General features: G+C 31.7%; 2 protein-coding genes across 4 annotated transcripts; one reads left to right on the top strand and one right to left on the bottom strand.

Annotated features, from left to right (window-relative positions):
• Window positions 1-324: 324 nt before the first annotated feature.
• On the bottom strand, window positions 325-2,527 carry LOC119672808. Of its 3 annotated transcripts, XR_005251955.1 has the most exons (4): window positions 1,106-2,527; window positions 718-1,048; window positions 522-643; window positions 325-440 (listed from the first exon to the last, which is right to left on the bottom strand). XR_005251955.1 is itself a non-coding variant. In XM_038083948.1 (3 exons), the coding sequence occupies exon 1, from the start codon at window positions 2,472-2,474 to the stop codon at window positions 1,953-1,955; it is 522 nt and encodes a 173-aa protein (XP_037939876.1). In that variant the 5' UTR covers window positions 2,475-2,527; the 3' UTR covers window positions 331-440; window positions 522-965; window positions 1,106-1,952. The 3 variants fall into 3 exon arrangements, 1 of the variants encoding a protein (XP_037939876.1); XR_005251954.1 differs by having other exon boundaries at window positions 522-1,048; XM_038083948.1 differs by having other exon boundaries at window positions 331-440; window positions 522-965.
• Window positions 2,528-2,715: 188 nt separating this feature from the next.
• Window positions 2,716-15,929, top strand: LOC119668414 (fatty acyl-CoA reductase wat). Its single transcript, XM_038077942.1, has 10 exons — window positions 2,716-2,979; window positions 3,109-3,237; window positions 4,600-4,719; window positions 5,177-5,275; window positions 5,798-5,954; window positions 9,410-9,599; window positions 11,638-11,781; window positions 12,502-12,621; window positions 15,083-15,340; window positions 15,616-15,929. The coding sequence occupies exons 1-10, from the start codon at window positions 2,716-2,718 to the stop codon at window positions 15,725-15,727; spliced, it is 1,593 nt and encodes a 530-aa protein (XP_037933870.1). The 3' UTR covers window positions 15,728-15,929.
• Window positions 15,930-18,997: the final 3,068 nt, after the last annotated feature.

Raw genomic sequence — 18,997 nt, 5'->3', positions numbered from 1 at the left:
AGTACGACATAGATATATTTTACTTATCTGAGTACTTGTTGACAGTAGCTTGTCACAAGGTAAGGTATTTTTTGCCACTTATTTTTTTGATATTAAGCGATAATGTATATGTCGTATACAAAAATGGCATTGCAAGACATATAAAAGAACTCAATATAGCTTAATTTAAAGACTCTTTTGACCATCACTAAGTCACATAAACAAAAAATTCCTACATTATTTATTTAGTTCAAAAATTTATAATATTCTCAAATTGTTCTAAACTAATTTTAAGTTGTATTTTAATATTTTTATTGAATGATTTTTTTAAATAAAATGAGTTTCTATGTGTTTTTCTATAGATTTTATTGTCAAAAATTACCCAAACTATTTACATTCATAAAATGGATTCGATATTTCGATGTTCCTGACAATGAGATTTGATGTTGATAAAGTCCTTCCTAATGGTAGAACATTTTTTTTATAAATAATCGTCATCAAGTAGTTTTTTGTTAAAATATTTACAAATTCAAACTACTTACAATTCCAATTCTGCATCGATTTCAATGTACAACGGTTTAGGCTGATACCCTTGAATTCACTTGATGATCATTTTAAGATTATTTGCGATACAAAATGTGGGTTCTTAGAGAAGAAATAACGCCTTTTTGTATGAATGGATATGTATATACATAATTAAGTATTTAAATAATGCCAAGTAAGTCAAAGTTATTTTACTTTTCTTTTGTCAGCTGTACTCTTTGCCCATTTTGCTGGCCTCCATGTCGCTGACGCAATTCTCACTGTCCTATCTACTGTTCTATTTGCTCTTTTTCTTTGTACTTTTTGTCCTCCTTGTCCTCATTGCTGTCCTCTCCAGCCTTTCAAACGCCTTTTTGTCCTCATTGCTAGTTTTCTGCTGTTACATCTGTCCTCGTCCTATACTCCTCTTTTGAGAGTAAGAACTGCGTCTGACGTTTTGCACGCTGACAATGTGAAGTGAATTTCTCTTAAGGTGTGATATTTCAGGTCTATGTAATTTCTTTTAATATACTCATAAACAAATGTACTTAACAAAGAATATACATATTAGAAAGCAAGTCAAAATAAGTTCTTTTTGTCTCACCTGGTTTACTCTTTTGATATTGTCGTTTTATTGATTCCCAAGTATTTTTTGCTGTTCTCACTGTCCTACCTGCTGTCATATTCGCTGTTGTCTTTTTTCTCCTTGCTGTTCTTTTTCTTATCTTTGTTTCAGCTGTTCTCTTGTTCTCTTTGTTCTCTTTGTTCTCTTTGTTCTCTTGTTATCTTTGTTCTCTTTGTTCTCTTTGTTCTCTTGTTATCTTTGTTCTCTCTGTCCTTTTGGCTGTCCTCTCTTCTTTTCTTCTTTTAAGAAACAATGCAAGCGAGAACTACATCCTATGTTTTGCTTATTGACTATGTAAAGTAAATTTTTCTTAAGCGAGGATTTCGATATTTTATGTTGCATTTGGTAGTAGTTGACAGTATTCAAAAGTCATCCATTTTAATGTAAGTCATAGCGAAAGTTGTACTCTCTTCGTAAATCTCCACAATGCATAATATGATAGACTAATACGGTATTCATTCTTTTTTCATCAACCTATTTTTTTTTATTGAAAATATTGAGTTTGACATTTTTAGAAATCCATGTGTGGATGTTGCAAAACTTGAAATAAACTTCTTCCATTCCTAAGAAGAAAATAGCGAAAACTGTACCCTCCTCATACGTTCTCGTCCATGTATGCCTAACATGGTATTTCTTCTTATCTATTAACCTTATTAAATCTATTAAATCTTATTTTTTTTTTTAAAAAATCGATCGTCTATGTGAATTTCATCTATGTGAATGATTTCTCATTTATATATGAATTACTAACTGCCATTGAACACACTTCCTATTGAGTGCCTTTTTTACCACCATTTTAAGGCACTTCCAAACAGATTCCATGTCGTCAACAAGATGTTGCTTCTTCGCTTGATGTATGAATGTTGTCTTTCTCTGTTAACGTTTCATCGGGTATCAAACTATTTTCATCATTCATAATAGCAATGTCCTCTAATTCACCGTATGCCATGTCCAAAGGAGATATTTCATCTTCAGAAGTAGTTTTGATAGATATATCAGTGCCTAAGTTGTATGTAATTTCATGCTCTTCTATGGAAGGTTCTTCGTCAAGCACGGTACTTGCATATTCATTAAATCTATAAACTGGATATGGATCAGTTGTTAACGTTTGAGCACCAAAAGTGCTGTGTCGCTGATGCAAATTCTGGAAAATGTGATGATTTAAGAGAAACGGTAAACGCCTGCGTTCATTTCGGCGCGTATACCAGAGTTTCACGAAGAAGAGGATTAATGCTAAAGAACAGAAGAACAGGACGAAAAACGCGAGTAAGACTAACTCTGACGGTACATTCTGATGCATGTCGAGAGGGTAATGAAATTTTGCAGGTGCACCTATATCGAAATCCATTTTAAAATTTTGAATTTTGAATTTTGGATTTTAATTATGTAAACTAATATGAACTAAACATAAACTAAAATAATTTATAAAAATTTTTATATATTCTTTTTTTTTGAATTCTACATAATTTTTCTATGATTGCTAAGTTGATTTTTATAATAATTTTTTAGATATTAATAAAATCACCCATAGCCCATCAAAATTTTCTTCTAAACTTTCAACTACAAGAAATTTATCTATTGACTCTGGAATGAATACAAATGAACTGTTCGAGATAAAGACTTCGAAAAATGAAAGTCACAATTTTATACAAACAACAACAAATACCAATTTACCCATAACCGATTTCTATAGGAATGCTAAGTTGCTCATCACTGGAGGCACCGGTTTTGTCGGAAAGGTTTTAATACAAAAACTATTACGCTCGTTCGAGATAAAGAAGATTTATATGCTGATACGCTGTAAGGATAATATGACCATTGAACAGCGTTTGGAAAATTTCTTCAAAGAAGCTGTAAGAGTCACATCTATATAAATAAATACTTCTATAATTAATATTTATGCATTAAGTAATAAAGATTGTGGGAAAAGAATTTTTTTTTATTTTGAAATAAAATGAATAATATAAATATATATGTTTTAGATATTCGATAATATACGTGCGGAGAATCCAGCATTATTTCAAAAAGTTCATCCAATAAAAATTGATTTTACTGCTCTTGATTTAGACATTAAGGCTGAAGAACGAGAAATGATATGCAATGAAGTTGAGGTAAGTCTAAGGGATAGTAATGGCATTTTCGATTAGTAAATCTGGATACCAACTAGATTTACTCTCGATCTGTCAAATATTGTTGCTCAATCGAACATTTTTAACCCCGCCCTAATAATCCTCAAGTCCACTTTTGGACTCTCAGGAAGATATGCTGATTTAAGGTCTGTCATCAACTAAAAGACAAATAAATGATATGTTTTTTTTTTTTAGCCTAGTTAAAGCCTAGTGTGGGGTAGAGATAAGCCCCCCAGCCATTATAGAGTAAAAGTGCGTAATAGCACTAACTCAAGAAGAAGAAGAATCAAGAACATTTTTAAACTAATTTAACAATTTTATAGTAGTGTTAGTAGACATTTATTTTTTTCATATATACTTATATCTTGTTTGACATCAGAAACAATAGCTGGTTGTGATTTCTTTGCCAAATATAACGGAATTACACTATTACGTTTAAATTCTATTTCGAATTTGTTGTATTAAGCTTGGAAGCAAATGCTGGTGGTGGCTTGTAAGCAATATAAACAGCCGTCATTCTTATGAATATCACATACTTGGCAATAACAGTTTGACAGATATACTTGTGTGTAGTTGGTAACACTTCAATCGCTTAACCCTGTATATATCTGATTCAGTCATTCTTGGTTACGTCAGGTAGCCTCCATCAGCCAGCTCGATTAGTTACTTGCTGTCGTCAGTTGTTAGTACCGATGATCCAATTCGTTGGTAACCTCGTCCTTCCACCATAGATGCGGACGTCCTCTATGTCCAGCGTTTATGACCTTCGGGTACCGAATCAAACACATTTCTAGCCGGTGCACTTTCTTCCATTTGCAAGACATAACGAAGCTAGTGAAGCCGTTCAATTTGTATGCGCTTAACTATGTCAGTGTCGCGATATAGCTCAAACAGCTCATCCTTCCAACGCGTAAGGGACCATAGATCTTCAGAAGAATGTTTCTCTTGAATGTTCCTACCATCTTCTCATCACTGTTGGTAATTCTTCAAGCTTCTGCAACATACAGCAGGGCTCTCCCTCTGGGTGAAAGTGTAATAATCCGAATATTCGTGTACTTTAAAGTTTTGTCTTTATTGCAAAGGTCCTGTTTTATTTTTTTTTGTTTATGTTAGAGTTTTTATTATCCTTGTGCTCAGATTTAATTATAAAAATAAGGTATTTTATCAGTTAACGATGAAAGCAATTCAAATTACAAACAATTCTGTCTGTAATAATAATATTTTGGTTGTAGGTATATTTTGTGTTGTTGTCGATTATAAATTAAAATTAATTATATTTATCTGTCGTCGATTTCAGTTATGAATGTTTGATGCAATTTAGTCCTTGATGTAATTTCATTTCAGATTGTTTTTAATGTCGTTGCCTCAGTGAAATTCAATGAGAAATTAAGCGATGCCATCGACATCAACGTTTTGGGCACAAAGAAAATTTTGGATTTGGCTATGGAAATAAAAAACTTGAAGGTAATAAAAAGCGGGAGCCTGAAGGAGTAAACTATATTTAAAAAAACTTGTAAAATGAATTTTTATAATATGTAGATATGAAAAAAAATTCTGGTAGATTTGCATTTTATTTTTATGAATTTAATTTGTAGTTTTCAGCTAACAGTCAACTGAGCCAAGTGAATGCCTCAGTAACGGTTTTATTCAAAGTCGCAGTTGCATTGCTGGCAGCACTGCAGTTGCCGTTTAACGGCATTGCCAGCTCAATTCAGTTCATAAAAGTTTGATGTTTTTCAATTAAAAGTGCAAACATCGAAAATGTAAACAATTTTATTGACAAAAATTTTGTTTGCATTTGCTCACTGGCGTATCCTTTCTGTTTGATTTTTTTTCTCGATACTCGATATCATTTAAAAGCGTGCAAAAAACAAGACATAAAATTTAACAAATCTCTTTGTTGTATTCCAATCAATTTCAGTCATTTGTCCACATTTCAACACTTTACTGCAATTGCAATCGACAGTTTATCAAGGAGCAGGTATACGAGACCGAAATTGGCTATGAAAAAATTATGCAGGTGGGTAGCAATTTCATTTCATTTTGTATCTACAGTGTAAATATCTATATAGATAGAAACACTATACATCGGCATATATATTTATTATATATATAAATAATATTATACATACACTTATCCAACATGAAAGAGTAATCAGAAATTCGGGGAATAAAGCTCAAGCACCAGCGCCAGGATACGAATGCATATCAACAGTTTGGATGCGATTAATGCAATTTAAATAAATAAAATTCCGAATGCACAAAATGCATTAAAATGAAACAATTAAGATTATTTTTATAAAATTTTTTTCGTCTAAATTAAAAATTTAATTTGAGTCAACAATTTTGCTAAAGCAATAAAATGTTTTTATTTGCTGTGTTTTAAGTACTTGAACTCTTAATTGAATTGGCAGTTCAAAAAAAATAAACATTCATTTCACGGCTTATTTAACATTATTTAAAATTAAAAAGATTTTATAGAAAGTATAATATACATTCAAAATAATATATAACAATACAATATGTGTATTCCTTTATATAGATATTTCGCATATTTGATGATGTGACGTTGGAAAAATTTAGGCACTGCCTCATTGGAGAAATGCCAAATACTTACACGATGACTAAGAAGTGTGCTGAAAATTTAGTTAATCATCGTGCCTTCTATTTACCCGCCGGTATATTTCGACCACCAATAGGTAAGTCAAATAAAAACTCAAATAACAATACTTTCATGCTAATCAATATGTAAGTCAAAGCACGATTCAAAAGGCAACACTTTTAAAAGTAAAAAAATTGTTAAATCGATTAAAAAACTGGAGAGTCAATAGTTCCAGAGTCGTGAAAAATCAAACAACAAAATCAGATGCATTCCAAAATTTCTTTCATATTATTATTCTCGACTAGTCCATTCATAACTCTAGTATTGTAGCTGCAAACATTTACTCTTCTTAGATCTATTTAACATAGTTCTATATAGTCCAAAATAAATATCGTCACTAAGTCCAGACAGATATTGGTGTACACCACTGACACTAAATCATCTTTTGATGATCCGAAAGAGTTATTCAAGAATTCTTGGTCAAGGATAGAGCAGATGGTATAAAAAATTGTGCTGCACATTAATAAATGACACACCTAACACACGATCTGCATGGTCTGCAATAAGAACATCAACAACTGGTCGAACTATCAGGGTAGTGAAGTCCAAGTTTGAAATAGTGCAATTTCTTATGGTAGTTACCTTGAATTAATACGCGGACGATTGTTTCTATGTAATAAACCCTACTATACTCTGTTAAGATTCCTTTTATTCAATAATATTATTAGAACAGCGAAATTATTGACGTATAAGACAATGTAAACTCGAGGAAAAGGGGATATTCTAATTCCCGAAGTAGGGAATATTCTAAGAGGTGACTAAAATAAGTAAGTAAGTACCACCCGAAATTGTTTGGAATATAAATGACAGTGAGTAAGATCATGTGAGTCAGAGCCCGCAGCTTCTGCTGTCCTGACCAATAGAAGTTGGACCCTTTATTGGGAGTATCGTAATGACTGTGATTAAAACATGAATTTATGCGGGAAGTATTCACTTCTATATGATGTGGTTGTAGTAAACGAACGTAGTACAACACTGGTAGTAAACGTACGTTGTACAACGCGGGACAAGAGAAGAGCAGTTGGGAGAAGAAGGGCGGCAAGATAAGCGTTTGGTGTAAGATTAACAAGTGGTGTTGTATTTTTTTAACCAAAGAGCAGCAGAGTTGTTTGTTAGGTTTCGCTTCTAGCTTCTATTATCTCAAGGAAGAAAATATAGTAATCCAAATTCTAAGTTTCAATTGGCACCAGCATGTTAAGAATTCTGTGGTGTTAAGTATGTATTAACGGCGGATAATTACGTTAAGAAACTAAAAACTCTGTACCAGACAAAAGTCTGGAGGTGGAGGGGCTTTTTGAATGAGTCCAAGACCTGACACCACTTGTAGTACATATGACAACTATTTTCAATTTTGTTAATTTCCCTTGTAGGAAATTTATTTTTAACAGTTGTATTCGACATTTTTGCCTTTAATGAGCAGATTTATTGATAATATATTGATATTGATATTCAGATAAAATAGTTACTCTATTTTATCTATGGACAGTTTTAAGTCACACTAAATACGGGGCTTTACGGGGCTTTATAATATGATGGATCTGATGTCTTTGTATCTACCTGTGTTTATCAAATTTCGCTGTATTTTTAGGATACTGAGTGTTGGATTATTGTGACTGTCAATTGTATTGAACAGTTTCAGAGCACGATCTTTAATGTATTTTTCAGATCTCCACTCTCAGATCTCTGTGGATATCGGCTCCTCTTACATACCATGGGGCGTTAACCAGTTTTCTTAAGGCAATATTTTGCCCTCTGTGAAGAATTTTTAAAGTTGAGCTTGGCGCTTGGCGCAACGCTATACTGCCATAGAGTAGTCCTGGTTTAATAATTTGCTTAAATGTGCTAACTCTATTCTTTATGTTGAGCTTTTTGCTGCTGATGAGCGGGTGAAGGGAGTGTAATATTCGGGCAGCTTGAGCTCGTTTGGAGTTGAAATGTGCTTTCCAGGAGTGCTTGTTATCAAAGTTATGCCTAGGTATTTGAGAGTATCGGCCCATTCTATTTCTTGTTCTTCTACCGTTAATTTTCTGGGAGCTTGATAATGAACTCATTTATATGAAAACACTTTGTGTGGTAAATCATCCTCATTAGTGGCTTTATTAAGCAAAACCGCCTAAATGAGACAGTGTGAATGCGCTATAAGTTTGATAGTATGCAGTAATTCAGATATTTTGCTATGTTTGTATTGCATTCAAAATAACATATATACAAAATAGGTGCAGTTTTTCATACAACATCTATAAAAAATGTATATAAAATTATGCTTAAATTCTTCGAAAAGTACATATGTAAGCATAGCAATAATTTAATGTTTTCAAAATAAGATTTTTAAATTTAGGTTTTTATTAATCCACAGACATGTATATAATCATTTTTATTTTATAAAGAAAGCCTCATAATAATCTGATTTATTACAATAACTAAAGTTATATTGAAGTCACAATCTTTTAAGTTTTAAAATACATATTCGTTTTTGCGCTGAATTAGGTCTCATGCTTATAGAAACTGTAGTAAAAGTTTTGAAATATAGGATTTCCACAAAATCCATTGGAGACTAGTATAACTTATATCAAACCCAAAATAAGTTCAAAGGAACTGCACATAAAATAAAACATTATTTTCTGTTCGAATTTAGGAACTCATTGTCACATAATTTTGTAGCTAATTGTGTTGTAAAACGAATAGATAACAGAATGTGTGCATTTAGTGACTAGAACATAAACCAAATTTAGAATAAGAAAAAATTTGAGAATAAAAGTTAAAATCATTTCTGGTTAAGTCACAAGGAAAACTAAGCAAATTTTCCATTTAGAGCAACAATGAAATGGTCCCAAAGCAATCAGTGTTGCAAAATGTAAAGAAAACTAAAACTAAGAAAATAAACGACAAAACAAAAAAAAAATATAGAAAAATCTGAATAAAAGAAACTTCTTGGGGATGCAAATGAAGATAAACATATTAAAACACTATGACACCACGGACACCACCGATACTAATACGTACCCATGTAACGATAGGAACACACTGAAGTGCAACTGTGCACACATAAGTTGCTTGGCTCCAACGTACTGGTACAAGGACAAATGGAGAGATAAGCACAAATGCGCAAATATTCATTTACGTTACCAATTCCCAAAGTATTTTTAAACTATTTTTCCTCATTTTCCAATTTTTCGCATGCATTTGGCTCTTTGTTTCTCATTTGAATTTGTATCTTTTAGCTGAAAGCACCAAACCAAACACACAAGTCAAAGTTACCAGTACGAGTACTCATGAGCAGCTGCTCCAGCAAAGATAACAACTCCTACAACTCGAAACATTTTCTGGTAACAAATAAATATGAAAGAAAAATCTTCGATTCCAGCAAATGTTAATGTGCAGCTGACTGCCACTGGTGCCATTGTTGCTGCTCTTGCCATGGCCAACAAACACCAAAAATTATAATAAATACACAAATTCTATTACAAACACATTAATACTCATTTATTTCAGTTATGTCAACCTACAAGGATCCATTCCCCGGTTGGACTGATAATTTATATGGACCATCTGGCTTGTGCACTTGGTCGGCACGGGGTGTGGTGCGTTGCATATATGGTAAGGCCAACTGCAAAGCGAATCTGGTACCAGCGGACTATTGTGTCAATGCAATGATAGCTTGTGCTTGGGACATCTGCCGAAGGTAAGTGGGCTTACAGTAGTGCATATGTGAGTTGCGATAAAATATTGTATTTTTAATGTAACATAACATTAAGTTATATAAAAAATATCCACGGATTTTTGTCACCAGATGGCGTTGGTATCTATATATCTCGCAAAGTTATTCCGATTATGCATTATAAGATAAAAATGCTGAGTTACGCCAAAAACATTGCAACCAAAATTAACTAAGGAAGTAGTTATGCATTAAGAAACCAATGGGGTGATATAAAAAGCATACACGGTTTTTCGTTATTAGATATTGTTATTAGGTAGATCCATATAACTGACAATTGTTATAACGATTATGTCAAACTATTGAAATGAAGTATCAATTAATCACAACCAAGTGTAACCAAATAAGTAATGCATATGAAAAAATTAGAAGTTAGCATGAATGTTAAAAAAATTCGGAATAATTTTATTAAGGAATGAGACTATTATTATTATTGTTAGGGTGTGATGTGACACATTGTTAGGATGTGACACTGCGACTGTCGGGTTTATTGTGCCCCCTTCTGGGTTTAGAATAGGTCTCTAAGTCCTGTTGCGTCAATAAAAAGTACTATAGAACCAACTACACAGTGGTTTATTGCCTCTTCCGTATGACTATGCATTCCCAGGAGCCTATTCCGTATGTGCATTAGCACAGGGTCTTCCATCAGTACATGTGTGGCCGACTCCTCTTTCTCTTTACAGAATCTACAGTTTGCATCCGTAAGTATACCCAGGCTTGTAAGGTGGTGTTATAGTTTATAGTGCTCTGTTATCTGTTGAGACTATATATACTTATACTTATTGGAAGACGGCACTAAGTGAACATAGTATTTTTCAACGTAAATATTGTTTTTGTTTCTTTATATTTTACTACTTTATGAGTATTATATGATTGAGTTCCTGATTGTATCGGTTTCAGTTGAACATGTCGAAGTGGTTCACCATTTTGTTGTATCAGTCAATTGCATCAACTTTCCATATTTTCCTTAGCTTGGCTTTACCACATTTATTAAGCGATGTCTTATTAAGTGCACGTTGCCTCTTACTGTGAGAGAATCCAAGGATGGCGAGTATTACTATCTCCACTTTCTGTTATTAGACACTTCTGTGTCTGTTATAAGTCCACATTCTACTTTCTTTAAACTATTTGGCTACTATTTGGCTTTCCTTATGAAGTTAAGCAGATCCAATAAGTCCATTTACTTTATTTATTTCAGTCGTATGAAAAAACAATCTCTTAGATATTCAAATTCCTTTGTCTCTAGTCATGGACAAAGATATAGAAAATATTTAATGGAATTCATATTCTGTTTATCATGGCTCCTCCTGTGGTGACAGGTTTTCTGAAAGTGTGAACTTGAGACATCAGCCTATTGTGGAAGTTTGTTAAAACTCTAAAGATCTTTCGTTGTTTTTTCTCATCTAATCTAGGCTATTGAGGTAGTAGCATCTTCACAGACCTTGAGATGAGTCGCTAGAAATTCATCTCAAATTCATTTTCGCTAGTAACTGTATTGGTGAGTGCATTGTTGAATGCAGTTACCAGGTAAGCTAGTTCGGAAAACTATTTAAGCACTTGAACTCCATACTGTAGATTAGACGGGAAAAGAGTGAAAGAATTTTTAGTCCTAAAAGTTTATACAACGGATAAGGTAACTCTTACTTTGTTTTAGGAAGGATATTTTTTCTTCAAAGAATTCATTGTAGTTAAAGTGAAAATTACTATGTTAGATTAGATTAGATTTTAAAAGGGTTAGGAACTTAAATTAGTATGTTAGAATCTATAACTCTCAATTTGATTAAAGCAACAAATTAAATTGGAGTGCAACTATGAAGATATTTCTTTTGAACACTTATCGTATCTTTCGAGATTTACAAAATCAAAGTACATAGATGCAAAGCGAAGGTAATGAATTGTTGAAACTGTCTGAGACCAAAGCTAAACACTTTTCACATACTTTTATGCTTTTACTGTTTGGATTTTCGTTTTATTTCAACTTTTTCATTTTTATTTCCATTTTAAGGTATAAACTGCAGGAAAAGGAAACAGAGACCAAGAATGAATTACCCGTCTACAATTACATATTCGATCGCAACAATTTAACCTGGGGTCAGTACATGCATTTGGCTCGCAAAGGATACCACGAACCATTTGACAAAGCTTCATGGTAAGTCTTGTGTCCTTTGTTTTTATTTTATGTCCATTTATGCAATTAAAGCAACAAAGACTGTTCGGAATTTGCTTATTTAACGAGCATAAATATTGCGCAGGACACATAAGCACCAAGGACATTAAATAAATGCTTATGGTTGCTTAAGATTTATTAATATTGAATTAACTTAATCTTTCTAAATTTTTTCAAAATATTTTTTCTTTTTATAAACAAATGTACTGCTTTCTGCTCTCAAACTTTTAACCATATATTTCTTATCTATATGAAACTCACTGCTGCTGCTTACCTATGTGTACTTCAAACAATCTTTCATCGTGGGCGATTTGGATTATTGTACTCAAACCCAAACGAATCGATATACAAACTATTGGAAATGGTCAAAATGTTCAATCTGTTTTTCGAATCCCTCTGCTACCGCAACATAAAATACACCTACCTTCACCAACATCCCCCACTACATTCTATGGATTTTATTTCCTTTAACGTGCTTTGTTATTGACTTTATTTGCTGCCACAATATTTTCTAACAAAAAACAAAAAAAAAAAACAAACACGAAATGGCATAAAAACCTGGAATATCATTTTTTCAACTTTATATTCAATCTGTTCTGCTGTGTCCTGCGACTTCTTGCATCCCGATATTGAATATATGCGAATATTTTGCTCCTTGTGCCGTACCGCAACTTACATTTGTTTGCCGCATTATTGTCACAGGTGCTTCTCATATGTTATAATTCCATCGAAGCCATTGCATTGTGCAATTGCATTTTTCTTGCACAATATCCCCGGTTATATATTAGATTTAATTGCCATGGTTACAGGACAAAAGCGAATGTGAGTATTTAAACCGTAAACTTTGGATTTTCTATTTACAAAAAAGGGACATATGCACTCATACACACACACAAGCACATCCAAATACATCCACAAATATAGAAAATGCAAAGATATTATACAATATGTAGAATTTATAAGAGCAGATTATTATTGCTTAGAATTGCTTATTTATGCATTTCTGATGCACATGCATAGTTGCTCACGTCCATGCCGAACCAGGTCACAATAGTGATTGCTTCTTAAGTCCCATAATCTAACATACTACACTTATTGCATTCTAGAAGAGTATAAATATTTTTTAATTGTGATTGCTAATATCGAGAATAATCGAAAATGCGGTTAAAATGAGTTTATGGTAGACATGGATATCCTTATTTAATGTTAAGTCAAGTTAATTTTAAGGATTTATTTTACTTAGGAGCTTAAGCAGTAAGTATGGTTTAATTAGGTTTTAACCTGTACTTCAATGTAGAATGAGAAACAGGGTGCTTTATGCCCAATGTGAGGTATAAGTTCTCAAATGTCGGGTACTTGATTGTTAAAGACTGGAATTCTTGTACGGGAGTATGTATGTTTGTTTGATGTGCTATTTATATAAAAACAGATTAAGATCAAGTAAACATAAGGGGTTAAGTGTTGGGGTTAGTTTAGTAAAAAATCAATTTATTATTAAGGAATTTTACTCTGATAAGTGAATAAGTTCTTTAGAAGTGCAAATCATCTATTTTGGAGTGAAACCCACATTAAACGCCTCCTAAAAGAATTCGCACAGAACGTTGTTAGGAGTGTTTCGAATATGCTATCTTTGAATTTTAAAGGATTTTATAGAAGTTTGGTCAGTGAATTTAAGTAATTTAAGTGTTATTTAAGTATTTAAAGTTGGCAAAATAATTTGTTGAAATTTTTTATAATAACAATAATTAAATAATATAATACTTTTTAATATATCCCATTGATCTGATTGAAAATGGCAAGATTAACTTACTTTTTTAATTCTTATCTTGATACAACTTTAAAGTACTAAAACATTTATTTTTTAAAATAAATATTTCTAAATTATAAAGGAAATCTAACTTCTCTTCAGTTGTGACCAAAATCCCTCGCCTTTACTAAAGACTTCCGTGGAGATGCGGAATTATATGTATCTGAAAGAAAAGAAAAGGAATTATAAAAGAACTAAGTTTAACTTGTGGTCTTAATTTATTGCTTGATCACTATTCTTCTTGACTTTTGATTACTTATTCATTAGTTACTTTTTGCAGTAATTAATATATTTATCTCATCGGTTTACACATATGTTTTGAGGACAATACGAATGAATTATGATCAGTGAAATTTTGAGTTCCCAGAACACTTCTATGTTGGAGTACGATTTCTCAAGAAGTTTGGCAATGAGTTGATCTATTGGGATATAAGCAGTATGTATACTCAAACTCAGAACAAAAATTCAACTAAAAATTATTCTTGTCAATACATATTGCATTGACGTTAAGTGGGAGATTGCAAAGTAGTTTGAAATATTACAAATGAATTACTTGCCTTCAGTGTCAATTCTTCTGTTTCTGATCTAAAGTTTAATTTAATACCAAGAAATCCAAAAAAGAAAGATCTATTGCTTTACTATTTGTAAATAAATTGTAGTTTCACTGTATTTTATGCAGAGCTCTTTATGTGATGTCATATGAAACGATATATTTCTTCTTCTAGGTGCCTTGTTCAGTTCGAACGCTGGCTAACATGATTGCGATTTTAACTTAATCTACAGTCTCTCGAAAAAGTGATCTTGTGCTCTTATTGAACCATTGACGTAAATTCATCAACCATGATATTTTTCGTCTCCCAAGGCCACAACGTCTACCTTAAATTCTGCCTTCAATGATTAATTTTAGCAGTCTGTACTTTTCCGGATGCCTCAGAATATGACCAAAAAACTCCAACTTTCGTCGTTTTACTGTCTCTACAGTACATTTAGAATTGCAAAATACAAATTTATGAAATATGTTAATAATTATTAATTAATTAGCAATTATTAATCATTTTATTGTTAATTTATGTATAAGTAGCATTTATTAATTAAGTAAAAAAATATATTCGAATGCGATGTTTTCTTTGTGGTATTTGTACATATATATATGTTCATTCAAAAAGTGATGATGAAAAAATTGAACACTTCAAATTTCCAACCTTTCATAAACACAAATTCACCGCATACATTTTGTGGATTTATATACTTACACACAGGCACATTACCGCATCAGTAAATTTTAATATAAGCACACTGCATCCATATTGGAAAAAAGCACGATAAGATTACTTCCACAAACCAGGTTTTCTGCAGTCACTATTGCACCACCCGCACACTTGAGGGATTTTGCGAAATATTGTTTAATCTGAAATACTTTTCGGTTTGTTTATGTATGCAACTTTTAAACGCGTCTACCTGTACATCACTTGACAGATATACAAAAGCTTATCGAAAAATATCGAAAATAATCTACATGATGTCCTGGTTTGGCCTGAAGGAATGGAAGTTTGCGCATCGTAATATTGATGAATTGGATGCAATGTTGGTGGGTGAGGAACGCCGCCTGCTGCAATTCAACATGACAACCATTAATTGGAACGAATACTTTCGCTCATATCTCAGCGGTATACGCAAGTACTTTTTCAAGGATAATGATAATAAATTGCAGAAGCGCAAAACTATTTATCGCAGGTAAAAATGCTGCTTCACTTAGCGTTGCAAAATGCATTTCAATGTGCAACGCTGTGCAAAAATGCAACTTACAAGCATAAAATTTATTTTTCTTACTTAAGTAGTTTTTAATTACTTTCTTCTTTGCTCTTTCCACTCATTTTATTTATTATTTTGAAAAGTTTTCCTATTTTTTCATACTCCTACACTACTGTTTACTCGTACTTAGTGTTTGTTGCTTTCGTGAAACATTTTATGCCCTTCTTACTCATTTAACTTCACTTTTAATATTGCAGAATGCTTTTCGTACATAATCTACTGAAGTCAACTTTGGGTATAACGTTCATTATGTGTCTTATAAGAATTTATATAAAAATTTTTAAAATCATACCGAAAATTACGCTTTAAATGGTTGTTGCTTGGCTGCTCAAATTGCACTACTGTAGATGGAAGAAGGCTGAAGGAGGAGTGAAGCAATTATAAATATACAAAATAATACGTAAAAGAATAATAAAAAACTAGATAAATTAAATGTTTTAAGTGAAATTAATGTATTGTGTTTCTTTGTGTCTGTATCTCAAAATAAACGTACATACAAAATTCGTACCACATAGCGTATGAGTGACATTTTCTTAGTGCAAATTTTCATTTGTATAATAATACTTCTGAGTCAAATTAAAAACTGCGTGAAAATTTGATATTTGTTTACCGCAACTAATGTTAGAACATTTCGAAGTAAAGTGAGTGCAACAGCTTTTATTTAATTTAAGGAAATTGATGGCATAACCGAAGTAACCACATAAGATAATAACATATATCTCAAGATTTTTATGACATTGTAGGTGACATGAGCCTCCAAAAATGTTTCACTTAACTTTTGTTTCTCCTTACAGACTACTTCAGTGTGCTTTTAGTATGAAAATAGGTTACTACAGTTCCATTTGCAGTAACCATTATACACCTTATTCCTGTCAACATAAATGTATTGTTATGTTGCCGTGAACATTTTTAAAGCAACAATTCTTTCTACATAATATATTGTAGAATAACTAAAATGTAAAAACAAAATATTTATTAACAAATATTAACGCAGCCCATTAGAACAAGCAACTTTGAACTGAAGAAAAAATTGAAAAGTAATAATTCTTTCAAGCAGACTAACATCGACTATATTTCCATATTCGACTCTCCTTGAGAGTCATCATCTGGATCACATTCAAACATAAATTAATATTAATAAAATTATATCTACATCATCCTCTTTGTTCGTCGAAATATAGAATATTAAATATTAAAAAATATTAAACAAACGATGAATTATTTAACAAAACGTGACCTATAGCCGGTCACGGCTATATTATATATTATTAAAAAAACTGGTCGATAAATAAATTCAAAATTATATATCGCAATTATAAACTTTAATCAATTTGTTTGTTGTTGTTTGCTTTGATTTGAAAACATCATTCAGATGTGTTATATATTTGGATATCTTTATACATATATCTATCTACATGGAAGTATGCTGACCATAGTTAGTTTAGAAGCACTCTCCATATATGTATATTTCGCAGTTTTTTAAATAAATCTACAAAATGCAGTTAAAAACGATTTTTATTGTTGCTGTTGTAGTTAGCGCAACTGCATCTGTTTGTGACAGTATTTTGACTTTAGATTTCATATTATAAATAAATAAATAAATACGATTATACTCCCTCTTCATTTATATAGCCAATCGGGACCAAAAAAAAAATTGAGCAAAAATTAATCTAAAGAAAATTAATCAGCATACTAATATAATAAAATAATTATAGGAAATTATATTTAAGAGTAAGTATATTCACCCATTACGGTTCTTCTCTATATATATTTCTACGTGTAATCGTTTATGTGTTTCTGGACATCGTTAAGAGAAGTACTTATCACTACTTTCGTTAGCCTACTAATTAAAATGGAAGACAATCACATAACAAGACATCCGGAGAACTTATTAAAAGAATATCATGAATACTGCAAGGTTTACTGCAGTTCTCTCTGGTCACTGGTATATATTAAAGGAACTCACATGTGTGGGCACTTGTTATAATACTCACTGTGTAAGTTGTGAACAGAAATAAGGAAACTCTTGTTTTCGATAATTTCTATTAGTTTTTGGGTGCTTTCTTGATAGTTTGTCAGTATTTTCATCGGAGATGATGAAAGGTCTATTCAGATTTCTTAAGATCTAAATGCGATGGGATGGAATTAGTTTAGAAAGTTTCTTGCACGAAATGTATTAGTAAAGCGGTGTAAATCACGAATTGTGTTCGGCAGAAAATAACTCCGAACTGTGACAATAACTAACCAACCAATCACTATGTAAAATTTATTTTTAACTCTATATAGATACATATATACACTTATTTCGAACTATATTAAACATAATCAGTGTAGCATTGATCAGCATGTTGAATAACTGAATAATTGCTAAGGATTTCTGAATCACTGACGTATTACCTTGGTCCATTTACAAGTGCCCTTAAACATATTATATCCTTAATTGTCACTGTTTAAATTATATTTTATTAAAAGAAAAAAAAAAACATTTTTTATAATTTTTACTTTCAAATCAAAGTTAAATACTGAAAGGCAATGTTTCAGAAAGAAAAAGATAAAACTTCACTGTTGAAAAATGTGCACTAGTGGCAATGTCATACACACAAAAAGGACATCAGAGCGTTGCCACATTGTACTAACAAATGCAAATTCACGCTTAACACTTGCATGGCGGTTGCAAGACAATTCAAGAGAAACTTAAAAAATGAATACAAAAAAAAAACCAGAAGAATGGAATGCAATTTATAAAACATAAAAGTATTACGAAAAAAATAGAAAATGCGAAAAAAATAACGAAAATAAAATAAAGAATAAACAAGTGACTTTCTGAAATGGAACACTCAAAGGATTTGTAAATGTCAGTTTAATTTTTTTAAGCCCCAAGTAAAAACTGAAGGAATTGCAGTGTTGACATTTTTGGTTAAATTAAAAAGTGATAAAAAATATATAACCAAAAAATACAAATAATAACTATTAAGAAACACTTTAAATAAACCTAAATACTACTGATTTTGAAGGATATAGCTTTAAGTAAAATAATGAGTAATATTAAGTAAGATCGAAGAATGTCAAAAAGTTGTTTTACAAACTTTATTTATTTATTTATAAAAAAATTGCTTAAAATACCATTTCTATTAGTATCTTATACTTGTATTTTAAATAGATTTTTATAAAATTGATTTATTAAATATCATAATTTAATACTAATATAACACATCACTCAATAAGTCGTGTGACTAACTAAGAAAAATAAATTACTCATCAATAACTTCTCGATGTCGTGCATGTAGAAGGATTTGTCTTTTACCTCAAAATAAGCTTCAGTTTCAGCAATTACTTCTTCATTTGAGTTGGATTTCTTAAGGGCGAGCATTTTTTTGAAATCAGCGAATAGCCACTAGTCGCTGGGGGCCAGATCTGGACTATACGGAGGATGAGGAAGGAAAGCGAAGTGTAATTCGTGCAATTTTGCTATCGTTTTTATTGACTTGTGACATGGTGCATTGTCTTGGTTTTTTCACAATTTCTGCTTTTAAACGATCCAGTAATGCCATGTAGTAGTTTTACTAATGATGGTTTTTC

Source organism: Teleopsis dalmanni, chromosome 1 (genome assembly GCF_002237135.1).
Source record: "Teleopsis dalmanni isolate 2A chromosome 1, ASM223713v2, whole genome shotgun sequence".
Classification (NCBI taxonomy): Eukaryota; Metazoa; Arthropoda; class Insecta; order Diptera; family Diopsidae; genus Teleopsis; species Teleopsis dalmanni.
This window is presented reverse-complemented; position numbering and strand designations above follow the sequence as displayed.

Excerpts from the sequence above, each read along its gene's own strand:
- LOC119672808 (XM_038083948.1), bottom strand. The coding sequence starts at position 2,474 with ATGGATTTCGATATAGGTGCACCTGCAAAATTTCATTACCCTCTCGAC.
- LOC119668414 (XM_038077942.1), top strand. The coding sequence starts at position 2,716 with ATGAATACAAATGAACTGTTCGAGATAAAGACTTCGAAAAATGAAAGT. Across the intron at positions 2,980-3,108 it reads AAAATTTCTTCAAAGAAGCT|ATATTCGATAATATACGTGC; the intron begins GTAAGAGTCACA and ends TATATGTTTTAG. Across the intron at positions 5,276-5,797 it reads GCTATGAAAAAATTATGCAG|ATATTTCGCATATTTGATGA; the intron begins GTGGGTAGCAAT and ends TCCTTTATATAG.